The sequence below is a fragment of the Glossina fuscipes genome, unplaced genomic scaffold (assembly GCF_014805625.2).
Source record: "Glossina fuscipes isolate IAEA_lab_2018 unplaced genomic scaffold, Yale_Gfus_2 1, whole genome shotgun sequence".
In the NCBI taxonomy this organism is placed as follows: Eukaryota; Metazoa; Arthropoda; class Insecta; order Diptera; family Glossinidae; genus Glossina; species Glossina fuscipes.
Window position 1 is genome coordinate 28,328,438 of NW_023998415.1, and position 22,100 is coordinate 28,350,537.

Below are 22,100 nucleotides of genomic sequence, written 5' to 3' on the forward strand. Positions count from 1 at the left end.
TCATATTGGTAATAATGTAACAAAAATTACGCATTATTTTCATACAAAAGCCGCACTTTTCATGAAAGTTCGCATATTGGACGCAATCTAAATTTTTCAAACTTAATCAATCCCTCCTACTCTGCTTCTTAAAGATTTTATTAGTTTCCAGTTTCCATCATAAAAAACTAGAAATTATACTTTCTCTCCATGTAAGTGCTTGCATGATAACCTCTGTATATGTTCGGGTCTAAAAAAGTAGATCTATTTGATTCAAATTTTTGTACTGTTAATTTTTTTTTTTTTTTTTTTTTTTGCTAAATCGCTGCTGCGGATCAATTTTCATCATAGAACATTAGAAATTAAATCATTTTCTGCTCAGCTTACTATTCATGCGAAATCTTAAATGGAGTGGGGTCCCAGAAATAGGCAATTCATTGTTATGTCAAATGACTATAATGACTAAAATTTGCATCATAAAATATTAGCAATTAGTCATCTCAGTCAATTTACTATTACGAATCAATTTTTGAGATGAAATATTGAAAATTAGACCTTTTTACCATGTAAAGATTTCGTTTTCGTAGGAACAGCTGTATGAGGCGAGATTCAAAAAATTTATACCAATTTTTTCATATCAATGTAGAATATCGAAATACTATTGCTGAGCGAGTTTTGTGAAATGGAAAATTTTGGAAAATTGCAATTTTTTTCCATATAGCAACTTACCAAAATAAGGCGTTATATGGGGAGTGGATGAAAAAGTGGATCGATCCAAACCAAACCAAATTCAACAGATTTCGTTCTTCGGTGAAAGCACGTAATTATGAAAAATTTCATCAAAATATCTCAGATATTGCGACTTGTAGGTTAAACACAAAATTAGATGGACAGACAGACAGACAAACAGGCAGAGAATCTTAAATTAATTCAGAAAATGGTTCTGAATCGATTGGCGTAATGCAACGTGAATCTATCTCAAGTAGTGCTGGATGTTGCACACATTCGCCGAAACTTAATATACCCTTGCATAACAAGTGCTGTAGGGCATAAAAAGCTTCAAATCAAATACATACTCTTTTCTTGTTGATTCTATAATGCCTTTAACCGTTTCCCGGGTAACTTTTAATTTCCTTTGCCATAGACAAGTAAAACCAATATAATCGGCGAGATAGAGGTCATAGGATGCTTTGCACTACTTCGCCTAATACGACTGTTGATTTATTTTCTTAGCAAATTATACCTTATCTCCATGTTATCCTCAATTTAATTTATTTACATTTCCATTTTATTTCTAATTGCATATTTAAAGTACGTAATGTAATGTAATGTAATGTAATGTAATGTAATTCTATTTATAGCATTTTATATACGTACACATATATACGAAATTTTTATAGCAGGAAAAAATTTGCCAAATATCTATTTGAGTTTTAATTGAAACGAATCCTTTATTACTTAACTACTGAACAACATTGAAGACAATGACAGCCAACCAGAAGTCCGATTATCTAGCCAACAGCAGAGCCCGCACGGCCTTAATCCAGGTCCAGGATCTTTTTGCAGCGTTGCGCTCAGCCATATTAATAGGCTAAGAGCGCAACGGTCGCAGAAACAGTCATCACAGGGTGACATACTGCTCCTACAAGGGTTTTAATTCCCACAGGTATCACCGATACCGAGTCATGCAAGGGACGAGCGAAACGTCCCATCATATCCTATATAAATGCAAGCCCAAAAGCAGACACCAAATGTTTGGCGAACACTTCATAACACGAAACACGGTGTGGTCGCACCGAACCAATATTGATTTTAAAATATGTTTTTTTCATTTTTAAAGCTTAGGCGGGATATCCCTATAAAAGAGTTTAGGATAGGACGAATTAATGGCCTTCAAATCTCATCTTGCCATCAAGCTTAGGAATGCTGACATATTTGGCTTTTGATTACCACTGGATAATATTATTATTTATTATTGTATTGGTCTCGGGAATATAGTAATCCTTGCTTGTATCCATGTAGAAGAAGCTTTATAGGAGCAGTCTTCTTATTATTCTTCACTCATTTCCGTCATAATGCATTAAATTTTATATCTTATTAACATTAAAAGGGTTATTTGTTATGAGAATCTTTATATGTGTGGGTGGGACATTACTTTTCATGGGAGTCTTTATGTGGAGAATTGCCGAAAAAGTTGGCCTGCATGACCCAAATTTCACTCGGTTTATCTTCTACTGTATATTTGAAGATAAGACCGTGTTTCCATATGAAGGCTTCATAATTCTTTTAAAAGAAGTCGTTATATGGAGAGAGCAAAAATGGTCTGATGCAAGCCATTTTCGTTAGGTTGTTGACTCAAAACTCATTAATGGATTAAATTTCAATAAAATATCTCAAAACTCAAACAAGGCACACAAACGAACCGACAAACTTGAATCGATTCAGAAAGTGATTCTCGCTAGAAATTGATTCCGAATCGATGGTTATGATAAAAGCTGCGTCTACTTTACATCATTTTGGGCGTTACATACATTTGCGCGAATTTAATACATCCTTGGATCACAAGTGGCGTAAGACGTAAAGATCTTTCCGATCATTAAAGCGCTGCCTATCCTTAGCCATGGCAACTGTTCAACTTGTTCACTTATTTTTACAACAAAAATTGTATATGTTTTATTTTTATAGCCACCATCTTCGATGTTCACGATTCCAGTTCAGGATATCATCATGAAAGCGTAAACTTATACAATGCTATACTAATAACTATTCTTACAAATTATCCTTTGTTCAGATATGAAAAATGCGTTATTAGCCAAATGAGTAGAACGATAGACGAAATGCCAACTCCACCATATTTTGCGGAATTTCAGGACGATGACATATATATATTTCGGTTTGAGAAGACTGGAAGAACCGGCCGACCACGACAAAACGGGCTTTCATCAAGTCATTGTTAGGAGTGAATTTATCTTGCACCTGTACAGTCATTCCGCATTCTCTTATTAAAGTAATATCTTGACTATGCACTTTATTCGCGTCGCGCCGCAAGCATTTCGTCTTTTGTAAGATATTGTGTATAAAGTGAAAAGCTTGTCGCATTTCTTGCACATAAGGAAAACTGTCGGCAGATGATTTTAATGGACAGAATACAGTGCTATTTGAATGATCGATATATAGATAATAATATATTGAATTTTTCCATCCGGCCGATACTTTAGTAGGCACAACATTACTTATCTCTTTCCAAAGTGATTCAGTAACTTGTGATTGAGTGTCCGATTCAAAGCCAGTATAATGTAATGGGTTACGATCAGAGAAGTTTTCCCAATCCGAACCGCTGTCAGACTCATCACCGACCGGATTCGAAATCAAACGCTTTTTACTCAACTCTTCTTCACTGAGCGTTAAGCTGTGCACAGACGATCCGCCCAATGATGAGCAAAGTAATGTATCTTCATCGTAGGAAATAATTCGCTGTCCTTGAGCACTTGTGTTTGCGGTCAATTCTTTCGAACTGCAGCTGGGTGATGCAAGTTTGTGCTTAAGGTACATGTCAAATTTTTTTGTTGCGCATGTTTCTAATGATTCATGACCTTCGGTTGACAAGAGACTTTCTAATATTTCGGGACGTTTATTCGATACGGACCAAAACATGGCCAAGGACTCAATACCGCTGCGTATCAAATGATCCAATGTCTCTTGAATTTCCTCAATATAAAATAGAGATGGCGAAATTTTACAACCATTCTCTACATCAGGTGCTTCAAACATTTTCAAAATAACAGCCAAAATTAGATGATTGCGACCGCATAGAGTTAAAAAATAACGCCCTGTCAAATTATTAAGCTCAATCTCTTCCCAAATATAAAGTTCTTTCACATTATTTCTGGTCACAAAATCAAAAATTCCACGACATCGAAGTGTAACCTCAGTGTGTAGACGCATCTCTAAGGGCATTTGCGAGATCAATATAAAATGATTGAAATACAGTACGCTGCCGTAAATGAAGAATTCCCTATGCGTATGTAACGGCTCGTCATTCCAATTACGATAGTCCATCGACTCCATTTCGCTGAGCGCATCAAATATTCGTAGTTGGGCCTCTTTCGGTAACGGTAAGTAACGTGATTCTCTAAGAATTTCCTCAAAAGATGACGAATGCTTTTTATAGCTTAAAAGCAAGCGAACGCGTTGTATATTGCAAAAGTTTACCAAACAATTACGAAAATAACTATTTTTAAAGCTATCGAGGCCAATATGAGGCAACGCAAAATGCATATAATTTATGAGCTCATCGGCACGCAAATTGCTCTCCGAAAGATTGACAAACGCGCAAGGGAATGAGAAGAGGACAAGAAATCCGTTAATGTTTCGATAGCAAACGTAATATTGACTATTATCGAAAGTCAATTTAGACGCAGACGGTTTAGTCTTAAGTTCCTCGCTAAGCACCGTGTGCAAGGTAAGAAAACTTCCACGTGCTTTATATAAAAAATTTTTGTTAATATCCTCCGGATAATAAAAAAGCGAATTTTTATGCTCATCGTTCTGATAACACTCGGGTGGTAAGATTAATAAGGCGAACATTAATACACTTTCAAATTGTTCCGTTATTAGCGGCGATAAATTGAGTAATTTTTCAATCATACTGGCAAACATATCAAAATTTATTATTCGTTTTTTCTCGCTCATATTGGTTGTGCCAGAACTCTTGGCTTCATGTTGTAAATCTGAGCGCCCCTGAAATGTTAAGCATACCCTTGTTGGCTCAATAAATTGTAATAGGAGAGCGTCAACATTGCTTGTATGTATTTCGATATCATTCAGAGATTTGAACCAATCACCTTTTAGTATGGGAACAAGCTTTTCTTGCTGTAACAAAGCGGGCATATCGTGGACGAAACTTTCAACCATCAAACATTCGGGCTGATCAGGAAAGGGGGCAACACGATATCCTAAAATTGATTCCACTGCAGTCGATCGACGACCGAACCGATAACGATCCGAAGCGGTTATAACCAATTCTAGCGTTTTGCAATTTTCATGCCGCTTATCTATGTCAGCGAATTTCAATTCGGATTCGCCAGGCTCCTTACTTTCCTGATTCAGTTTCGAATTTTGATGAAGTGGCCTGCGAGCGTGCTTCTTCGAAAAACGCAATGAACAATTTTTGCTAATATCGCCGAACTTATCTGCGCTAATCGAGCATTTATTTAAATCGAACGGAACGTATTCGGCATAAAATAAAAGTCCATCTTCATTTACGTATTCCTCCCAGTTGGCAGTTTCACTGCCATCACCGTACGACTCTGTACACGATTCCGTATTCGATGAGTAACTATCTGAACCGCAATCATTTGATTCCATCACGGATTTTGCTTCCTCCAATAAAAGCGTATGCGATCTACGCATAGTGCACTGATATAAATGTGTATGCGTAAGTAAATTAGATAAGTAAAACTTTTCAATAATTTATAAAGTCTTTACTTTAAGTATTGCAACATAACAACTTGTTGTTGTTTTTTTTTTTTTTTTTTTTTTTTTTAATATATACAACATATATATATATATATATATATATATATATATATATAGATTGACGAGCAGAATTCTCAGCAGAATATTCACACAGCGCATGTGTGCATACGTTCGCAATTAAGAGGAGCTGCCAGAGTTGCGAACTAAAACATGCCCTCATCAAATTTGCGCCATTACAATTATTTGACTTTGGCAATTATTACCTCAAATAAATAATAAATTCGATACAATATTTAACGAGCGGTTACAACGATTTCGAAATATTCTTCATTCTATTACGGATTAGTTAATAGAGCGCAAGCGATGATGAGACTTTGTTTTATTGATAAACAGTCTTAAATAAATATGAGCGCACTACCACTCTAATGATAAGAGAAAAATTGCAAAAAAAAAAAAGAAAAAAAAAAAAAAAGGAATTCATTCGTAATACAGACATAAAATTTTATGATTAATTGCGAGTCAAAATTGATTACATTATCAATTGTTAGGTAGCAGGCAATTAAAGTGGACTAAAATTGCATTCGCGATATTAATTTTATATTTTGTATAGAATTTCAAATTGAATTAGTGTTGAAAATATAATTTAATTAAAATTAAAATAGTCATTGTATGCAATATAAGCAGTGACGACTGGGCCCCGCACATAAATAAAATGTATATACCTGAGAAGATCTTTACCATAATATTGGTAGGGAATTTTTTAATCGATTCTTCTTACATGATCGCTAATGGCGTTCATTCTAAAAATATTTTCGACAAACATTTGCATGGCAATTATTTCAAAGCTAAGGATAGAAACAACAATCAACACTTTGTTGCAAACAAGTTAAAAAATTCAACTTCTCTGCTGTATGGCGAAAGCATGAATGAACCGAACTTGTCGACTAACGGAAAACTCGAAGCAAAAATAATTACTTCGAATTTTGATGCGAACAGTGACGGTCGGCGAAGCCTTGTGAACGCTACCGAACAATTTAAAGATAAAAGCGATTATATTTGCTTATTAGAACATATAAAATCTGCGCAACTATGGTGGACTTACACGAACGGAACGCTTCGGATAGCCGAATCTAACTCCTCAAGTAAATAAAATATGAAATATTTTTTGATAAAAATTTGCAGCAAAAACTTTCCGTAGTAACATCTCCAGCATTTTTATAGTTGATATATCGCATCTAAATTTACAAACCGATGTTAGACTTTATGCGATGCTTCAAAATAAATTGACAATCATTGGCCAAAAGAAAGAAATAGCGATATTCAGTGGAGCCTATAATAAACTTACGAGCGTACCATATAAAACATTGCAAAGTATTTCGAAGCATTTACTGTACTTGACATTAAGCGGTAATAACTTCCCATTATCTTCATCGAATCCTCGAAAAAACGGTAAGAAATATAACTCAAACTTCATGAACTAATTATATGATATTTTTAGATGAAAAATGCCCTGACACGCAGAACGTGTAAATTAATTAACGTAGTGCACTGCCGAATGAATAGCAAAGTAGATAAAAGAAAGTCGTCTATCAAGTCCGTGTTCGCAGATTTAAAACGCAATGCCGTTTGATCGATACTTGGCTACACTTCTTGTCGAACTATATATCTATTTTTCTCTTTCACGACATCATTCTGGCCATAAAGATGTTACATGACATCCTCCGCGCGTTAGAATACTTTATTAGATCATAACGCCCTCTTTTGTGTTATTAAAAAAGCTAAGACTTGGAATAAAAATTTTCCAAGCATTGGTGACTTTTCCTCTTGCAATTTCAATGAACTGGACGCACGTGTGCGCTAGGTTCAAAAGTAAATGCAACACTTTCCCACATATGTCATTTAACGACTCCGCAGACACTTCTCAAGGGATGACAAATTTTCATTTCATCCTAACCTATTGCTTTATTAATTGATGGGCTTTTAATTCAAATAGATTATGAGCATTATGAGCATCGTCATAAAGTTTTCTGGCAGACAACGACAATCATTTTCCGAATCGATTTAAGCTCATCTATCCGTCGTTGTCTTAATGGTTTGATGCATCGACTTGTTTTGTCCCAATGACGAGCGGTGTTGCAAATCGTTCGAGTTGAACCGCTTTTTTGAGGATTCCCCATGTAACTTCTTTCATGTAACATCTTATTATGAAAAATCCGTTTTATTTGTGACTGTAGTAAGCGAGAAACGAGTTAGGGTATTCAATTTTGGATCGTGACCCACTACAGTGGTTTTACTTTTTGCTTGTTGGCAAATTTGACTAGACACTTACTAAAAACATTACGGGGTCGATCATAATCGAAGTAAAATTTTGGCTTTTTATGTTCTACGCCGCTTCCTTGTTAAGTTGTGCACACGTATGTAACACTCAGACAGACTTGAGATAGATCCATCTTTTATTATAACGATTGATTCCGAATCCTTTTTTGTATCGATTCAAGCCTGTCTGTGCGTCGGCCTGTTTTGTTTTCCTGCGTTCAATCTGCACGGTCGCAATTTTTGATATGAAATGTTTTGGGCAAAGGGCGAACACTCTTGAAAATTGTTCGAATCGGACCAGTCTTTACATTGATAACTGTAGTGCATAGTGCATAGTACGTCATGGCTCCCCATCTACCATAATATTTTTACGTGCCTTATGTTTAAGACGAGAATAACAATATTCTGTTTATTTATTTAATCTTTTTTTTTTTTTTTGTTTTCAACTTTAAAAGGTTTAGTGTCATGGGCTGCATTTCCTCCTCTACCCAAACTGATTGAGCTGGATCTTAGCCATTGCGGCATCGAATATATTTTGCCAAGCGTTTTCGAAAATATGCGAAATTTGCAAAAACTTTTTATGTCGCACAACAATTTCTTCACATTGTCCTTTGATACCTTTGTCAACATACAATACTTAGAGTATTTGGATATATCGTTCAATAATTACAAATCGACACGCCCAAATTTAGAAGAAATTCTTCATATCAATTATGGCATCAGTATTGAACAATTCACATTTAAATATTTACCGGAATTAAAGTATTTGGATTTATCGCATACAAAGTTGGCTGGGACTAGTCTTGTTGCGTTCACTCATCTCAGTGGCAAACTGAAATATTTAAGTCTATGTTACACTGATTTGCCCATAATAGGTAATGATTTATTCAAAAGTACCGTTCTTGAGGGTCTCGATCTATCTGGCAACACCTATGCCGCAAATAATATTATGGATAACGCATTTGAAGGCGTCTCTGACACTTTACTGTACCTCTACTTTGAAAGATCTAACCTGAAGAATTTGCATTGGATCAAGTGCTTGGGTAAACTGTTAATCCTAAGTTTGGCGGGGAATAACATTAATACCATATCATTTGATACATTTAGATCATTACATGACGTGGAGTTGCTTGATTTAAGTTCGAATCATGTGGGCAATTGGTACAGTCGCGTTTTCAACGAGAACGTAAATTTGAAAGCGTTAATTTTACGCGACAACAATATTAACATAGTAACTACGGAAATGCTTAAGGACTTTAATACGCTGGACTATCTAAGCCTTGGCCATAATAATTTCATTTGCGATTGCATGCTTAAGGACATTGTTGATATGGCTATCCCAAACTGTTATAACAGTGATTGCGAGCAATTTGGACAAAATGAAAGAATGAAAAGGCCATCTAATGAAATCGAAACCAGATCGTCTGAATTTTGGATCGCGAGATCGATGTTTTTTTCGAAAGCAGAAGATGCAATTCTACAAAGTGAAAAACGCAAGACTTCAAGGAGACACTTTAAAATATATCGCACAAAGTATGCCATCCGGCCGCTTCATTTATCAAATATCGAAACATTTGCACCGATTTATGATAAATTAAATGGAACATCACTCAGATTCCGATTGTTCGATTATGAAGAAGAGCACTATTGGTGTTTCAATGAAACGGAACGCCGAACAGTTATTACATTGAATTGCCAGCAGCCTTCGATCGTTGAAGAGATTACCAATTACTTACATTCGCTTACCATATTTGTAAGCACATCCATTGGAACCGTAATCGTATTGGTCGTAGTTGCAATTTTAATTTATTTCAATCGTTGGCACCTTTTTTATTATTACACTTCTTTACGATCAGCGACACTTTTATCAAGAGCTTTTAAAAAACGCGCAGATAAATTCATTATTTCAGCTCACAATTGCCCGAACATGATTTATGATCTATTCATTAGCTACTGCCAAAGCGATCGCAATTGGATATTAGAAGAACTCCTACCAAATATCGAAGATACAAATGAAATCTCTTTATGCTTGCACGAACGCGATTTTCAAGTATGTTAACTTATGTCAATCTCACATGACAGACCATTGTGGTTTTTCCTTCTTATAAAATTCTATCATACATTATATACTTATAGATAGGTGTTACTATACTCGATAACATTATGTCCTGTATGGATCGATCACGAGCCATTATGTTGCTCATTTCATCCAATTTTTTGCTTAGCCACTGGTGCCAATTTGAAATGTACCTCGCCCAGCATAGGTAAAAATTGAAATATGTTAATAAAAATGAAAGAAAAATCAATATTTTTATTATATTCCTTTTAGTATATTTGACGCCAGTAAAAATCATTTGATTATTGTATTTCTGGAGGATATACCAAAAGCTAAACGTCCCAAAACGCTACAATATTTAATGCAGATAAAGACTTACATTAAATGGCCCAGTGGTGATAAGAACACAACAAGACTATCAGAAGAGAGAAAGATTTTTTGGAAACGTTTGAAACGTGCCTTAATGAACATCGGATTAAATCCTGTTGAATCGAAAACTTAACCTAACTAAATTATTAATTATTTATGCCATTATCCAAATTCTTGTAGTACTGGAACAAACAAGTCAATGCAATCTTCTTTGCTTACTTGTCTGAGTGAGTGTGTATGTACGAGTGTGTGTGTGTGTGTATATGTGCGAGTGGTGTGTGTGTGTGTGTGTGTGTGTGTCGCTAGCCTCCACAAAAAGATATGCAACATTTTATTAGAAATTATGTAAAAATCCATGTAGAAATTCATATGGAAACTCATACCTATTCTTAACAATGTACATAAATTTAAAATACATATATAAAAAAGAAAAAAAATAATAAAAAATTAAAATACAAATTGCTTATATAATTTGTTCAAAAATACAAATTAATTAGGGTGTGTTTGCATTTGTACTAAATATATATAAACTTATACAACGATTCAAAATAGTTGAATCGGATAGTTCGAAAATATGAAAATGCTTAGAGCATAGTATATCCTTTGTACACTGTTACACTTATCTCAGATATTATCCGTTAAAATGTTTCATCTAAAAAACTTCATTGGATGAATAAAAGGTTCGGTTCTTATTGGCATATAATTCAAATTGTGCGTAGTATGATTAGTCATATCATTGGAAATGCAATCTGCGGTGGATAACTTCAACTGCCTCTCAGCAAGCGAAAGATAACTTAGCTTATCTCTAACCTGTAGAGGTAGATCGTCCTGAAGATTGAAATGGGTCGAAAGTCCGTTACTTTGAGTAAACGTAACTCCACCGCCTTGTTCTCTCGGAATTTTTGATATGATCGAACCATCATAAAATTTCAGTTGAATAACGCCATGAGATAACTAAAAATTACAATTCAAAAATTCTTGAGGAAATTGTTATGCGAAATGCGAAATGCTAACGCCTTTACCTCTGTAGCTACACCCAAGTCAGCTATGTTGATATGCTTTACCGCCATATTTTGCTTCGACGATGAAAAATCTTCAATTTCATTCTGCTGTTTTTGGAAATTTCGGGACGTTTCATCGCGGACATTAGACATAGGAGTTGTGGAAAACTTTTTAGAATTTCCTTGAAGTAATTTTGGTGTTGAAAAGTGCATAACATTGCCAACATCGCGGCTATGCGTAGAGGAATACTGAGATCGTGGCTCGGGATTAGGTCGGCGTCCAATAACCACAGGAAAGCAACGATTTGAACCATTTTTCTCTATTAATTCTAGGGCGTCGCATACGGACAAGCAGTGACTGTAGCACAATTTTTGATGTTCAATTAAAGGATCAGCAATTTGTGGTTGTAGACTAGGATTTATTTGTCGACTATGGCGATCATACACTTTCAAGCCTTCGGTTCGGGATTGTGTAACTTTTGCATCTGAATAAAAACAAACCTCAAAATCTTCCTTACTTTCCATAAGAGTGCACTTCGCTAGGTTGCTGTAGTAAATCACCTTAGGGGTTTTACTCTTCACTAAATTCACAAAACGCGCTGCATAAATATATTTTTTCCAGTGCTTTGAAGGCAAATTGTCATAATTGAAAATGCAATCTGGCGATGTGATCGGCAGTTCCGGTTCTCTATCTGTAACGGGCAAACCTCGTCCGGGGTCAGGCTGGTATATAATAATGCGCATACCGTCTTTCGATATCCAACAAATATCGGTAATCCGATCTTCATTCATTTTTGGCTTATATTTCATAAACTCTATAACCACTTCACCTTGAGATAAAATACTCATAATAGCAGTTTTCGTTTTGTAACGCGTTGGCAGCAGTCGTTCGGTATTAAGTCGAGCCACGGATATGCGCTCCGTTGTAACGTCAAATCTTTTTTTATTTGGTAAAAACTCGTTTTCCTCGTTTCCTTTTAGGTAACTGCTTGAGTTGGTTGTTGATACGGGGGCAGACTGCCAATCTCCGTACTTTTGATCTGTTTGCATGTCGTCATACGAATTGTAATTTAAAAGTTTCTGCTGCGCAGTATTTTCGATTTGAAGGCATTGGGCATGCGTAGGCCGATTGGAAAACTTGTCTGCTGATCGAGAACAGCATAAGACACGTGACGAGTTGGAAGCATTACCTTAAATTAAAATGTTAAATGCTTTGCATATTTCGACATGTTCAAAGTTCTTTGAAAACTGCACTTACTGCTTGTAAACGTTAAGATACCACTATCACAACTGGCACCACTGTGATTGTAGCTGGGTGATGCACCGGCAGGACAAATACTTGATATTATATCAGCATTATAGCGGACCATGAAAGAGTGCTGCAGCACATGCTCAAGTGCAATTCGTTCATTGGGATTTTTTCTAAGTAATTTGTCAAGTAGATCGATAGCATCAAATGATAAATGTTTCGGTACGTAGTAATCAGACATAACAACTTTGTTGAGAGTGGCCTGCACTGCATCAGTATCAAATGGCGGTTGACCAACGAGCAATGTATAAAACATACAACCCAATCCCCATACATCAGCTGGTAGGCCGTGCGATGTTCTAGCTATAACTTCTGGAGATATGTAATTCGGAGTACCACACATTGTTACATGACGTTCGTCAGGTTGTTTTAATTGCGCGGCTAATCCAAAATCTGCAATTTTTACATGCATATCTTTGCTTAATAGCAAGTTTGAAAGTGAGATATCGCGATGCATTATCCGATGCGAATGCAAATACAGCAATCCAGAAACAACTTGCCGCAAAATACTTGCAGCTTCGAATTCCTTCATTGGGCGATGCATTGTCTCTTTCATATAGCGTTGCAATTCTCCATTATGGGCTAATTCCAACACCAAATATACATAGTTTGCATCTTGAAAAAATGTATATAACTCCAAAACGGAAGGATGCTTTAACCGTGAATGTATTTCGATTTCCTGTCGCACTCTGTTTACCATTCCAGCGCCCTGGATTAATTTTTTGTCAATCTGCGGTAAGAAATTATCGTCAATATATGTTTCCTAGAAGTCCAAATTTATAAAACCTTACCATTTTAATGGCAACCATTTGACTGGTTTTCAAACATCGCGCTTTATAGACGCTTGCAAATCCTCCTTTGCCAAGTAAATGCAGTACTTCATAATCCTGTTATAAGAAAGTTTATCATTTCACATTCCATCTTCAAATTTATATGTACTTACGTCTATTTTTTCACCAAATGCAGTTTGAACGGACATTGCTATATATGCTTACCAAAAATGTTTAAATTAGATGAAATATTAAGGAAATATAAACAAAAACAAATAAATAAATTAAACTCTGCATTTGTTGCTGTACTTTTCAAATAAGTCAGCCAAACATGAAGCGATTACTTGAATTATAGTAATCAAATCAACCACAGAAAGCAACCTCTTACTACAAGCCATGCATTTTTTTGCAGTGATGCTCAATTTATTTTAATTAATTTAATATATCTTTTTACCAACTTGCCTCGAAATAATTTTGGTAGAATGCAATTTATGTCGTAAACGTTTAATAATACCAACTGTATTTATACTATCGGAATCATTAATATACCTGTTGTTCGTCAAATATCAAAAGGCGCAAGCAATAAAAAACGAAGCAGTAGAATCGACAATCCTCCAACAAATTAAGAAAACAATATATTTAATACAATTTTATACTTACAAAATAATAATTACTTTTATGTTGATAATTATATTGAATCGTTAGCCAAATTATAAATTAATAAACTTGAAATTATTCGAATATACAATAGCTTAGTACTTAGACGCTAATAATTGGTATCACTTAGGTATATATTACGTATATACATTTGACTCATAATTTCATATAGCAGCTGTGGAAGACACCACAGAATAATTATATAAACACCTACAAATATTATTATGGGTTCAAGTTCTATATTTGATTATTAAATAATCTTGGTTTAGTTTGAAGAAACAGATGGCTAACATTTTACATATAGAATGTGCTAATCTACTGCAATATACATTTCATATGCTGCTCTCAGGTTAGAGTTTACAGCAACGCTATACTGACACTTGATATGTGAAATCTTAAGTTGGCAGTGCCTTATATTTTTCACAATGAATTTTGTAATCGGCGAAAGCTAATACAAGCTTTTGATTTTTTAGAGATTTTCTAAATTTCTTCTCGAATCTACGTTCTTTACCAAAATGAAATTATGCTAATAAATGGTTAATATGACTTTCGGTTAATATATTAGCTAATTAAATGATATATATTTATGCAAATTAAAGCAATACTGTGTACAAAACCTCGCCAAAGTAGATTTCACAACACTTTCCCAGAAGTGATTTTAAACGCATTTTGTCTAGACCCTGCGGTTTAAAAGGCAACAAGTCCAATTGTGATGTATTTCCATCGATTCCACTTGAAAAATATTTATTAATATAAAGCGAAATTAAAAAAAAAAAATAATGTGTGATTATACAAATGACGCAAGCGGCACACCATATGAGTTTTTCCTGTAGCATACCTGATAAAATAAGCTGCTGTGTACAACGCTGGTCTATCGATATAATATAATAAATTGGTAAATATAAATCGCACTGATTGTTCTTTTTAAAATTATAAATCAAAAACGAAGTTTAACCTATTTTACTTTTCAATTTATTTAATTTTCAATTTCTCCTCACAGGGCTGCATGAGATTGCAAATATCCCCTTTTCATGGCCATCAGGCCTGATTATATATGTTCTATTAATTTGACATTTCAGTCACTAACCTCAAACATGGGCCAAAAGTGACAAGTTAAAATAACTTTTTTTTAGCAACAATCGAAAAATATACATATGTGTATTGACATTACAAAGAAAATATATAAGATCATATAAAGTGACACGCTGGGATAAACATATTATTATTGTTAAAAGTAGATAAAAATTTAATAGTTTTATAAAATTTTGATAAGTGAAAACACATAGAAAATTTATATACTTATATAGTGTTGTGAATTTACACAATCGCCAAGGTGTTCGGTTCTGTATTATTGTAAATAACTTAAAATATGGAAAAAGAACGTTGCGTAAAGTATGCCGGCAATGCCTCCGATGAAACTCACGAGCGAGTTGAATTTTCACATAAGAAGCACAAAAAATCAAAGAAGAAAAAAAGTCACAAAGCCCGTGAAAGATCTCAAATTCATAGTGGAAGCAACAGCTTACGGCGGCATCCGTCTTCCAGTGCGAATATGAAAAGAAGAGAACGTGATGGCAAATCACAATTACTGAATCAAAGTGGTGTAAATGATGTCGAATACTCGGATGTCAGTTCGACAGATTTCTCTGATCCGGAGGCAGGTGAAATTGATTCGGACCGACCCGACGCTGGAATTAAATGCGCTAACAGTGGGTCATACAATAAATGCCAAAACGAGAGAAGTTGTAAACAGATTAAAGATTCTCATTCACCATTGACGAAATCGTTGATGAAATCCGATTTGAACATTAGCAGTGATGAGGAAAATTACAGGTAAGTCGTATATAGAGAAAACACGTATTTTAAAGTAAATCATTTCATGTGTCTCTAATATTTTTGAGCAAACCCAAATAAATTAATAAAATCAAATAAAGTAAATTTGGTAAAAATAAGAACAAAATTTGCGAATATTTGCAATTTAATAATCATAGGTGGATGGATTGTAAAAAAAATATTGGTTTTAATATAAAGCCGTATAAATCTGATAAATTATTCCATAAAATTTGTAGAAAAAAACGGAAGGAAAGTTTAGAAAACCTGTCAAAACTTTCGCCAAATCGTGTCCGACGTATTATACTTGGTTCTCCGGTGCACGTGGCCACGAAGGCCAGCAATTCATCTGCACATAATGTTTCCACAAAAGTTTTGGAAAATATAAAGGACCGCCATTCTGTAGGTCCGTCCAATGCTAATTGCGGGAACAATCATAACCCACAGAAAAGTACGCCTGCCAGCGGTGATTCGGACTGGGATACAGCACTAGATCCTTATTTAACATCCGATACTATTGATACTGATGAATTGGAAGCAGAATTGAAGCGGCAAAAAAGAAAGAAAAACAAAAAGGATAAGAAGCACAAGCGCAACCGAAAAGCAAAGAAACGTAAAAAGAAGCGAACTAAATCGTACTCAAGTATTGATTCAATAACCGACAACGATTTGGATATGGTTTTAGAGGCCACAAAACATTATACACCACCACCGGTTACAGCAATGACAACCAATTGTCCGGATGAACGCACCTATACTCCAATAAAAGAGCGAAGTCCACAATCACCTGATACCCCGCCGCCTGCGCGTACTAATAACAATAATAGTTACTACTCAGAATCCGTAAGTCTTTCGGGAGCGGGGGTTGGCACGGGAGCAACTTCTCTTTTAAATACATCTAATAATCTCATCGGTCTGCAGGTTATTGTAACGAATCGAGGTGGTAGTGCACGACATTGTACGCCCTCACGCAGCTCCGCTAATAAAGGCAGATTCTCCAGTGCTCACTCCCCGCATACACCACCGCTTTACGCTAGCAGCGTCAGCAGTACATCGGTGCGTGAAGGACGAGTGAATTCTCGATATATTTTAAGTCCAATTAAGGAAGATCATCGTCACCATCATCATTTGAATCGTTCAGACACAGTGAGTTCAAGCAATCATCACTACCATCAGCGTCAGTCTGCGATAACTAGCAACGACAATCGCAAATTTAAAGAGGCAGATCGATACTATCACCACCAGCCAACTACTCCGCCACATAAAAAGCGAAAATTACATGACAGCCGCCCATCTACCTCTGCGGCCGTATACTACGATCAGAGTCGTCACAATAGTAGTACAGGCCGTACCGTACGTGGAAACGATTGTGACCGCTATAATAGGGAAAACTACTCCCGACGTTATACAAGGTAATAATTAATATATCTTTGAATATTGACTATTAACACATTTTTTCTTTTCGTAGAAGCCCGAGTGTAACTCACTCTCGAGTTAGACAATCCCCAAGTACATCCTCTGCTTATCGCATTAGTGGTACTCACAAACACAAATATACTACGTCATCCCCCTCCCCAGTTCGTTCGCGATCATCGAAGCGAAGTGATCGTTTTCCATCACGCTCACGCTCACCACGTCCGGGTCGCTATGCGGATTCATCTTCTACGTCGCCCATAAGTGGTGCGACGTACAATCAAGCGAGTCATCCTTCAACATCACGTTACAGACATACCCATTTGAGACGTTCGCCCATTAGCGTGTCACGCAGCCGATCTCGTTCAAAATCCTCTTCTCCGCCTAATGATTTAAAGCAGAAACGAATAGAATATAGTAAGAAAATAAGCGAAACCAGCTTATTTGCTGAATTGGTGAAAGACAAACATAAAAGGCAGAAAGCTCTTCAGGTATAACAGTCGTTCCTCTACACATAACGTTATAAACTGAAACATAATTGCAATTTATCTCCATCGTTTGACGCGAAATTTGATGGTAATTTTGTCGTTCCGTTTTTAACATCTAGAAGCATTCATCAAAGACTTCATTATATTGAACTTGATCCTATGATTAGATAAAGCCGTAACTATGATTAGCGTTTGAGAGCTGTATAGGAGTAGGTCAAAATATGAAATTAGTTTGAAAAGGGCAGATGATATGCCATAAATGTCATATCTTACCGCTAATTTATATTAGCTAAGTCCAGAGCTAATTTTATTGCATTTAAACTCCTTCCTTTCTCTCACATGACTGTGATAAGTGGAAGACTCGTTCTAAAAGATACAAATCTCGACGAAGTGCTGCCATTTCATTTTTTGTTTAAATAATTCTTATTTGTTTTTGTCAATGCAGGAAATTATCGAGCGCCAAGAAGAAAATAGCAATAGTAACGGAGCTCTCGCAATAAACGAGAATAGCTCATCTGTCGATAGTGGTACTGTTAGGACTGCAACAAATTCAACGAATACACAAGTAAGTGTATCATCAGATGCCAAAATAGATGCTGCGGTAATCAATTTAGAACCACCGGAATCTACTGTTACTAGTAATGGTGTCTACAATAGAACCTCCGTGGATATAAATAACATTCCGATGCCTCAGCTAGGATGCAAAACTACGAGCAAAGAAAGCGGCATTGACGAAACAGATAAAGTTTCGAATGCAGCAAAGCAAAGTGATCCTATTAAAACACAGAAACCTAAAAGCCTTACAGCACTGCCTATGCCACCAGGTATGACGGCTGCCGACTTAAATGTGGCTTCAACTCCTTCACCACCTAATCATCATAGTACAGCGCCAAAGCATCAAGCTATCGCAAATGTCAATATTGCATCAACACCTCAGAGAAAAAGCGCACTTGCGTCTACATTGTTGACCCCAAGCAAAAGCCTTTTAAATTTACCTATGCCTCCCATGGTTCCAGGTAGCGAAGAACTCAGTGGTGATGACGAGTTGATTAACAGTCCTGAAGATTTCGACGCTATTACTAACAATGTGAACAACAGCCGCGTTCAAGCCAAGACAACTGTAAATGCTGGATATCCTTGTATTGCATCTGTGAAACGTAAACGTCCAATAATATTGAATCGGCGGGATTCACGAAACAATGTTCGCGATTGGGGTGATCGTTGTGTTGAGGTTTTTGAAACAATTGCCCAAATTGGAAAGGGTACATATGGTCAGGTGTATAAAGCCCGCGACCATCGCACTAAAGAAATGGTGGCTTTAAAAAAGGTTCTAATGGACCATGAGAAAGAAGGGTTTCCTGTTACTGCGGTTCGTGAGATTAAAATACTTCGTCAACTTAATCATCCGAACATTGTAAATCTTCATGAAGTTGTAACTGATAAACAAGATGCTCTTGAATTCCGTAATGATAAAGGATCATTCTACTTGGTTTTCGAATATATGGACCATGACCTCATGGGTTTATTGGAGTCTGGCATGGTTGATTTTAATGAAGAAAACAACGCTAGTATAATGAAACAATTATTGGATGGACTGAACTACTGCCACAAGAAAAATTTCCTACATCGTGACATAAAATGCTCCAATATATTGATGAATAATAAGTACGTCATCTGATGTTATTCATTTTTAAATAAATTCATTCATTATTTCTCTTTCTAGGGGGCAAGTAAAATTAGCAGATTTTGGTTTGGCGCGACTCTACAATGCAGAGGATCGCGAGCGTCCTTACACAAATAAGGTGATTACTCTATGGTACCGACCACCGGAATTGCTTCTTGGCGAGGAACGTTACGGTCCCGCTATTGACGTTTGGTCGTGTGGGTGCATATTAGGAGAGCTTTTTCAAAGACGTCCGTTATTTCAAGGCAATTATGAAATGGCTTTGTTAGAGAATATATCGAAAGTATGCGGGTCTCCAGTGCCTGCAGTTTGGCCGAATGTCATCAACCTCCCCCTCTTTCATACACTCAAACAGAGACGTCAGCATCGAAGACGTTTACGTGAAGACTTTGAATTTATGCCAACTCAGGCATTGGACCTGCTCGATAGGATGCTCGAATTGGATCCAGATCGACGCGTCACTGTCGAAGATGCCCTAAATTCGCCATGGCTTCGCAATGTCAAACCTGAAGAGTGAGTTCTCACGTACTTGAACTTTGCACCAATTATAATTTCTTTTTCGTAAAGAGGATCTTGTGCGTTTGTGAAAGGCTACATGGGTTTAAGAAGAAGAAAAACTATGTTTTTCAAAATTTCTATTTAAAAATTTTGACAATTAACACGTTTTTCGTAGTGGTTTTATCTGAAATGAAAAAAAAACCAAATATTCTTTTTGTCAGCATTTAAGATTAAAGTACACACTGAAACTTGCAATTTTGGCAGGATAATGTGCTAAGAACGACATTTCTCGGTTAAGCTTGCACCATGTATTATTTTGTGAAAAGAGTTTTCATCAAAGATAAAAAACTCTTCGTTTAAGCATTAAGCATGAGATAATTCTATTTCACAAGAAATCGGCATATTTTCAATAAGATTGATGCGCTCGTTTATGAGAAATTGCGTTCGCCGATTTCAAAAATAAAGTTTTGAGAAAAACGCGTTTAAAGTAGTACATAATTTCCAAAGGCTGTCTTATAATTGATACTTTGGACTTTGGAAAGGAAGAATTATAATGTTTTTGTATTAGATAAAGGCATAAAAATATGGATTGCTTGAAATTTTAAAGCCCATGTAACGTCTTAACGAACACTTTTTGCTTTTTGTTGTTTTTTTTGTAGAATGCCCGCCCCAACACTGCCCACTTGGCAAGATTGTCATGAAATGTGGAGCAAAGAACGACGGCGCCAGCAGCAACAACAACATCATCATCATCAACAGCAGCAACAGACACATAATCATCCTGTAACGCCTACAACAGTGGGTGCGGACGCGTAAATGTTATTCTAACTGATCCGGCAATCCAGATAACTGAGAATTTTTCAACGCAATAGGGAGCATCTATTACAACGTCTACGATATGTACACGTATGCCTCTGGAACCATTAGCACCATAACAAAAGGGAATGCAAGAGATACTCTTCGAAATGCTCAGCTCACCATTTACCGTTGTAAGAGTCTTGTATTTCTTATTATTTTTTCTTTATTAGCTATGTTTTAACCACTCGTGCGTTATAAAATTAGTTTAACTTTTCTTCTATTTTTTTTTTTTTTTTTTTTTTTTTTTTTTTTTTTTTTTTTTTTTTTTGTAGGTTGCTTTAGGTACATTTCTATTATAATTAATAGCTTTTTTTTTTTTTCTGTTGAAATATAAACCCGCAAATACCAAAACATATTTTGCAGAGAGGACGCAGTCGTTGCTGCAGTGTAGATTTGATATGTAAATGAAACGAATAAGCCCTTGTAATGACTTTATTATTTAATGTAGGCCTTTTTTCTGGCTGTAGTAAATCGAGATGATTTACCCATGTATTAATATGTTTATCAAAGTAAGAAGAAAGACCAGCATTTCGCTTATACTTTAAGAATTAGAAAAGTTAGGAATATGTTGAGTTCGCAGTCGAAACGTTTACCCTCCCCCCCCGCCCCACTTAATATTGTCTGCTATAATACAAACACAAACGCACTTGCGAGAATCGGTAAAACTAGGAATGGTTGTTCACATTTAAGCGATAAACAAGCAATTGAAGATGATTGCTTAAGAATGTGTATAGAGCAGAAATACACAACTGTGTCAGTGTATGAAATCTATGGTACTTTGATTTGAGAAAATATATTATATTTTTATTACTGTGTAAATAATATAGTTTTTATATAGTCCTTATTTTTTACATTTTTAAATTCGACGTTAAAAAAAAAAAACAACAACAACAACAACAACAAAAAAAAAGCTATAGAAAAAGATGTCGTAATGCACCTAAAGGTCGAGAAAGAATTGCTGAAAACATACGTTAGGTAGACAAGACAGCGAACATGCCTAAGTACTCCAGAGAACATTTATAAGTACTTATCGGTTATGTGGATAACGCAAATGTATCCTTTAAAGATGCCCCCTTTAACAAATAGGAAATGAAAAAGCCACAACCAAATCGTATTTTTATATTTTATCTTAAGCCTTTAAATATTGTTTGCTTTATTATTGAAAGGTAAAGGAAGTTATAAAACGAAAGCTCTTCGAAAATTTGCATAAAAAATGGGTGCGTGTGAGACTGAAAATTAGCATACAGTTTAAATTAACACATTTAGGTGAAGCCTACCACAAAATACTAACATATATATATGTCTGTATATAATTTGCATTAAAAAAAAAAAAAAAAAAAAAAATTCATATTATGAGTTAGAGGAGGATTCACCTTGAATTGAACAATTTTTAA

The 22,100-nt window shown here is 35.6% G+C and overlaps 4 protein-coding genes across 8 annotated transcripts in view; 2 read left to right on the plus strand and 2 right to left on the minus strand.

Moving 5' to 3' along the window:
• Positions 1-2,623: 2,623 nt before the first annotated feature.
• On the minus strand, positions 2,624-5,405 carry LOC119631660 (protein inturned). The gene has a single exon (XM_038024056.1). The coding sequence runs from the start codon at positions 5,389-5,391 to the stop codon at positions 2,788-2,790; it is 2,604 nt and encodes an 867-aa protein (XP_037879984.1). The 5' UTR covers positions 5,392-5,405; the 3' UTR covers positions 2,624-2,787.
• Positions 5,406-6,024: 619 nt separating this feature from the next.
• Positions 6,025-10,382, plus strand: LOC119631892 (toll-like receptor 3). Of its 3 annotated transcripts, none has more exons than XM_038024450.1 (5): positions 6,025-6,599; positions 6,679-6,906; positions 8,229-9,823; positions 9,910-10,037; positions 10,103-10,382. In XM_038024450.1, exons 1-5 carry the CDS (start codon positions 6,170-6,172, stop codon positions 10,329-10,331), a joined length of 2,610 nt encoding a protein of 869 aa, XP_037880378.1. In that variant the 5' UTR covers positions 6,025-6,169; the 3' UTR covers positions 10,332-10,382. The 3 variants fall into 3 exon arrangements, with proteins under 3 accessions (XP_037880378.1, XP_037880379.1, XP_037880380.1); XM_038024452.1 differs by having other exon boundaries at positions 6,534-6,599; positions 6,656-6,906; XM_038024451.1 differs by lacking the exon at positions 6,679-6,906.
• Positions 10,381-13,640, minus strand: LOC119631893 (serine/threonine-protein kinase PLK4). Its single transcript, XM_038024453.1, has 5 exons — positions 13,452-13,640; positions 13,300-13,395; positions 12,458-13,238; positions 11,221-12,389; positions 10,381-11,152 (listed from the first exon to the last, which is right to left on the minus strand). The coding sequence occupies exons 1-5, from the start codon at positions 13,485-13,487 to the stop codon at positions 10,847-10,849; spliced, it is 2,388 nt and encodes a 795-aa protein (XP_037880381.1). The 5' UTR covers positions 13,488-13,640; the 3' UTR covers positions 10,381-10,846.
• A 619-nt stretch (positions 13,641-14,259) lies between these two features.
• LOC119631320 (cyclin-dependent kinase 12) overlaps positions 14,260-22,100 on the plus strand; it is an 11,229-nt gene continuing 3,388 nt past the window's right edge. The window contains exons 1-8 of one of the 3 annotated variants that reach the window (XM_038023425.1): positions 14,260-14,830; positions 14,936-15,768; positions 16,005-16,608; positions 16,687-17,177; positions 17,234-17,669; positions 18,112-19,331; positions 19,390-19,863; positions 20,508-20,957. In XM_038023425.1, coding sequence (XP_037879353.1) covers positions 15,305-15,768; positions 16,005-16,608; positions 16,687-17,177; positions 17,234-17,669; positions 18,112-19,331; positions 19,390-19,863; positions 20,508-20,664 — 3,846 coding nt within the window. In that variant the 5' untranslated portion in view covers positions 14,260-14,830; positions 14,936-15,304 and the 3' untranslated portion in view covers positions 20,665-20,957. Of the gene's footprint in view, positions 14,831-14,935; positions 15,769-16,004; positions 17,178-17,233; positions 17,670-18,111; positions 19,332-19,389; positions 19,864-20,507; positions 20,958-22,100 lie in introns of those variants that run through there. The other 2 variants (XR_005246647.1, XM_038023424.1) reach the window with 2 other exon arrangements.

Bases quoted from the DNA above. Each gene is read 5' to 3' on its own strand.
- LOC119631660 (XM_038024056.1), bottom strand. From the start codon at position 5,391: ATGCGTAGATCGCATACGCTTTTATTGGAGGAAGCAAAATCCGTGATG.
- LOC119631892 (XM_038024450.1), top strand. From the start codon at position 6,170: ATGTATATACCTGAGAAGATCTTTACCATAATATTGGTAGGGAATTTT. The intron at 9,824-9,909 runs GTATGTTAACTT...ATATACTTATAG, and splicing joins TGCACGAACGCGATTTTCAA to ATAGGTGTTACTATACTCGA. The intron at 10,038-10,102 runs GTAAAAATTGAA...TATTCCTTTTAG, and splicing joins ATGTACCTCGCCCAGCATAG to TATATTTGACGCCAGTAAAA.
- LOC119631893 (XM_038024453.1), bottom strand. From the start codon at position 13,487: ATGTCCGTTCAAACTGCATTTGGTGAAAAAATAGAC. The intron at 13,396-13,451 runs GTAAGTACATAT...TTCTTATAACAG, and splicing joins CATTTGGTGAAAAAATAGAC to GATTATGAAGTACTGCATTT. The intron at 13,239-13,299 runs GTAAGGTTTTAT...TTCTTACCGCAG, and splicing joins AAATGGTTGCCATTAAAATG to ATTGACAAAAAATTAATCCA.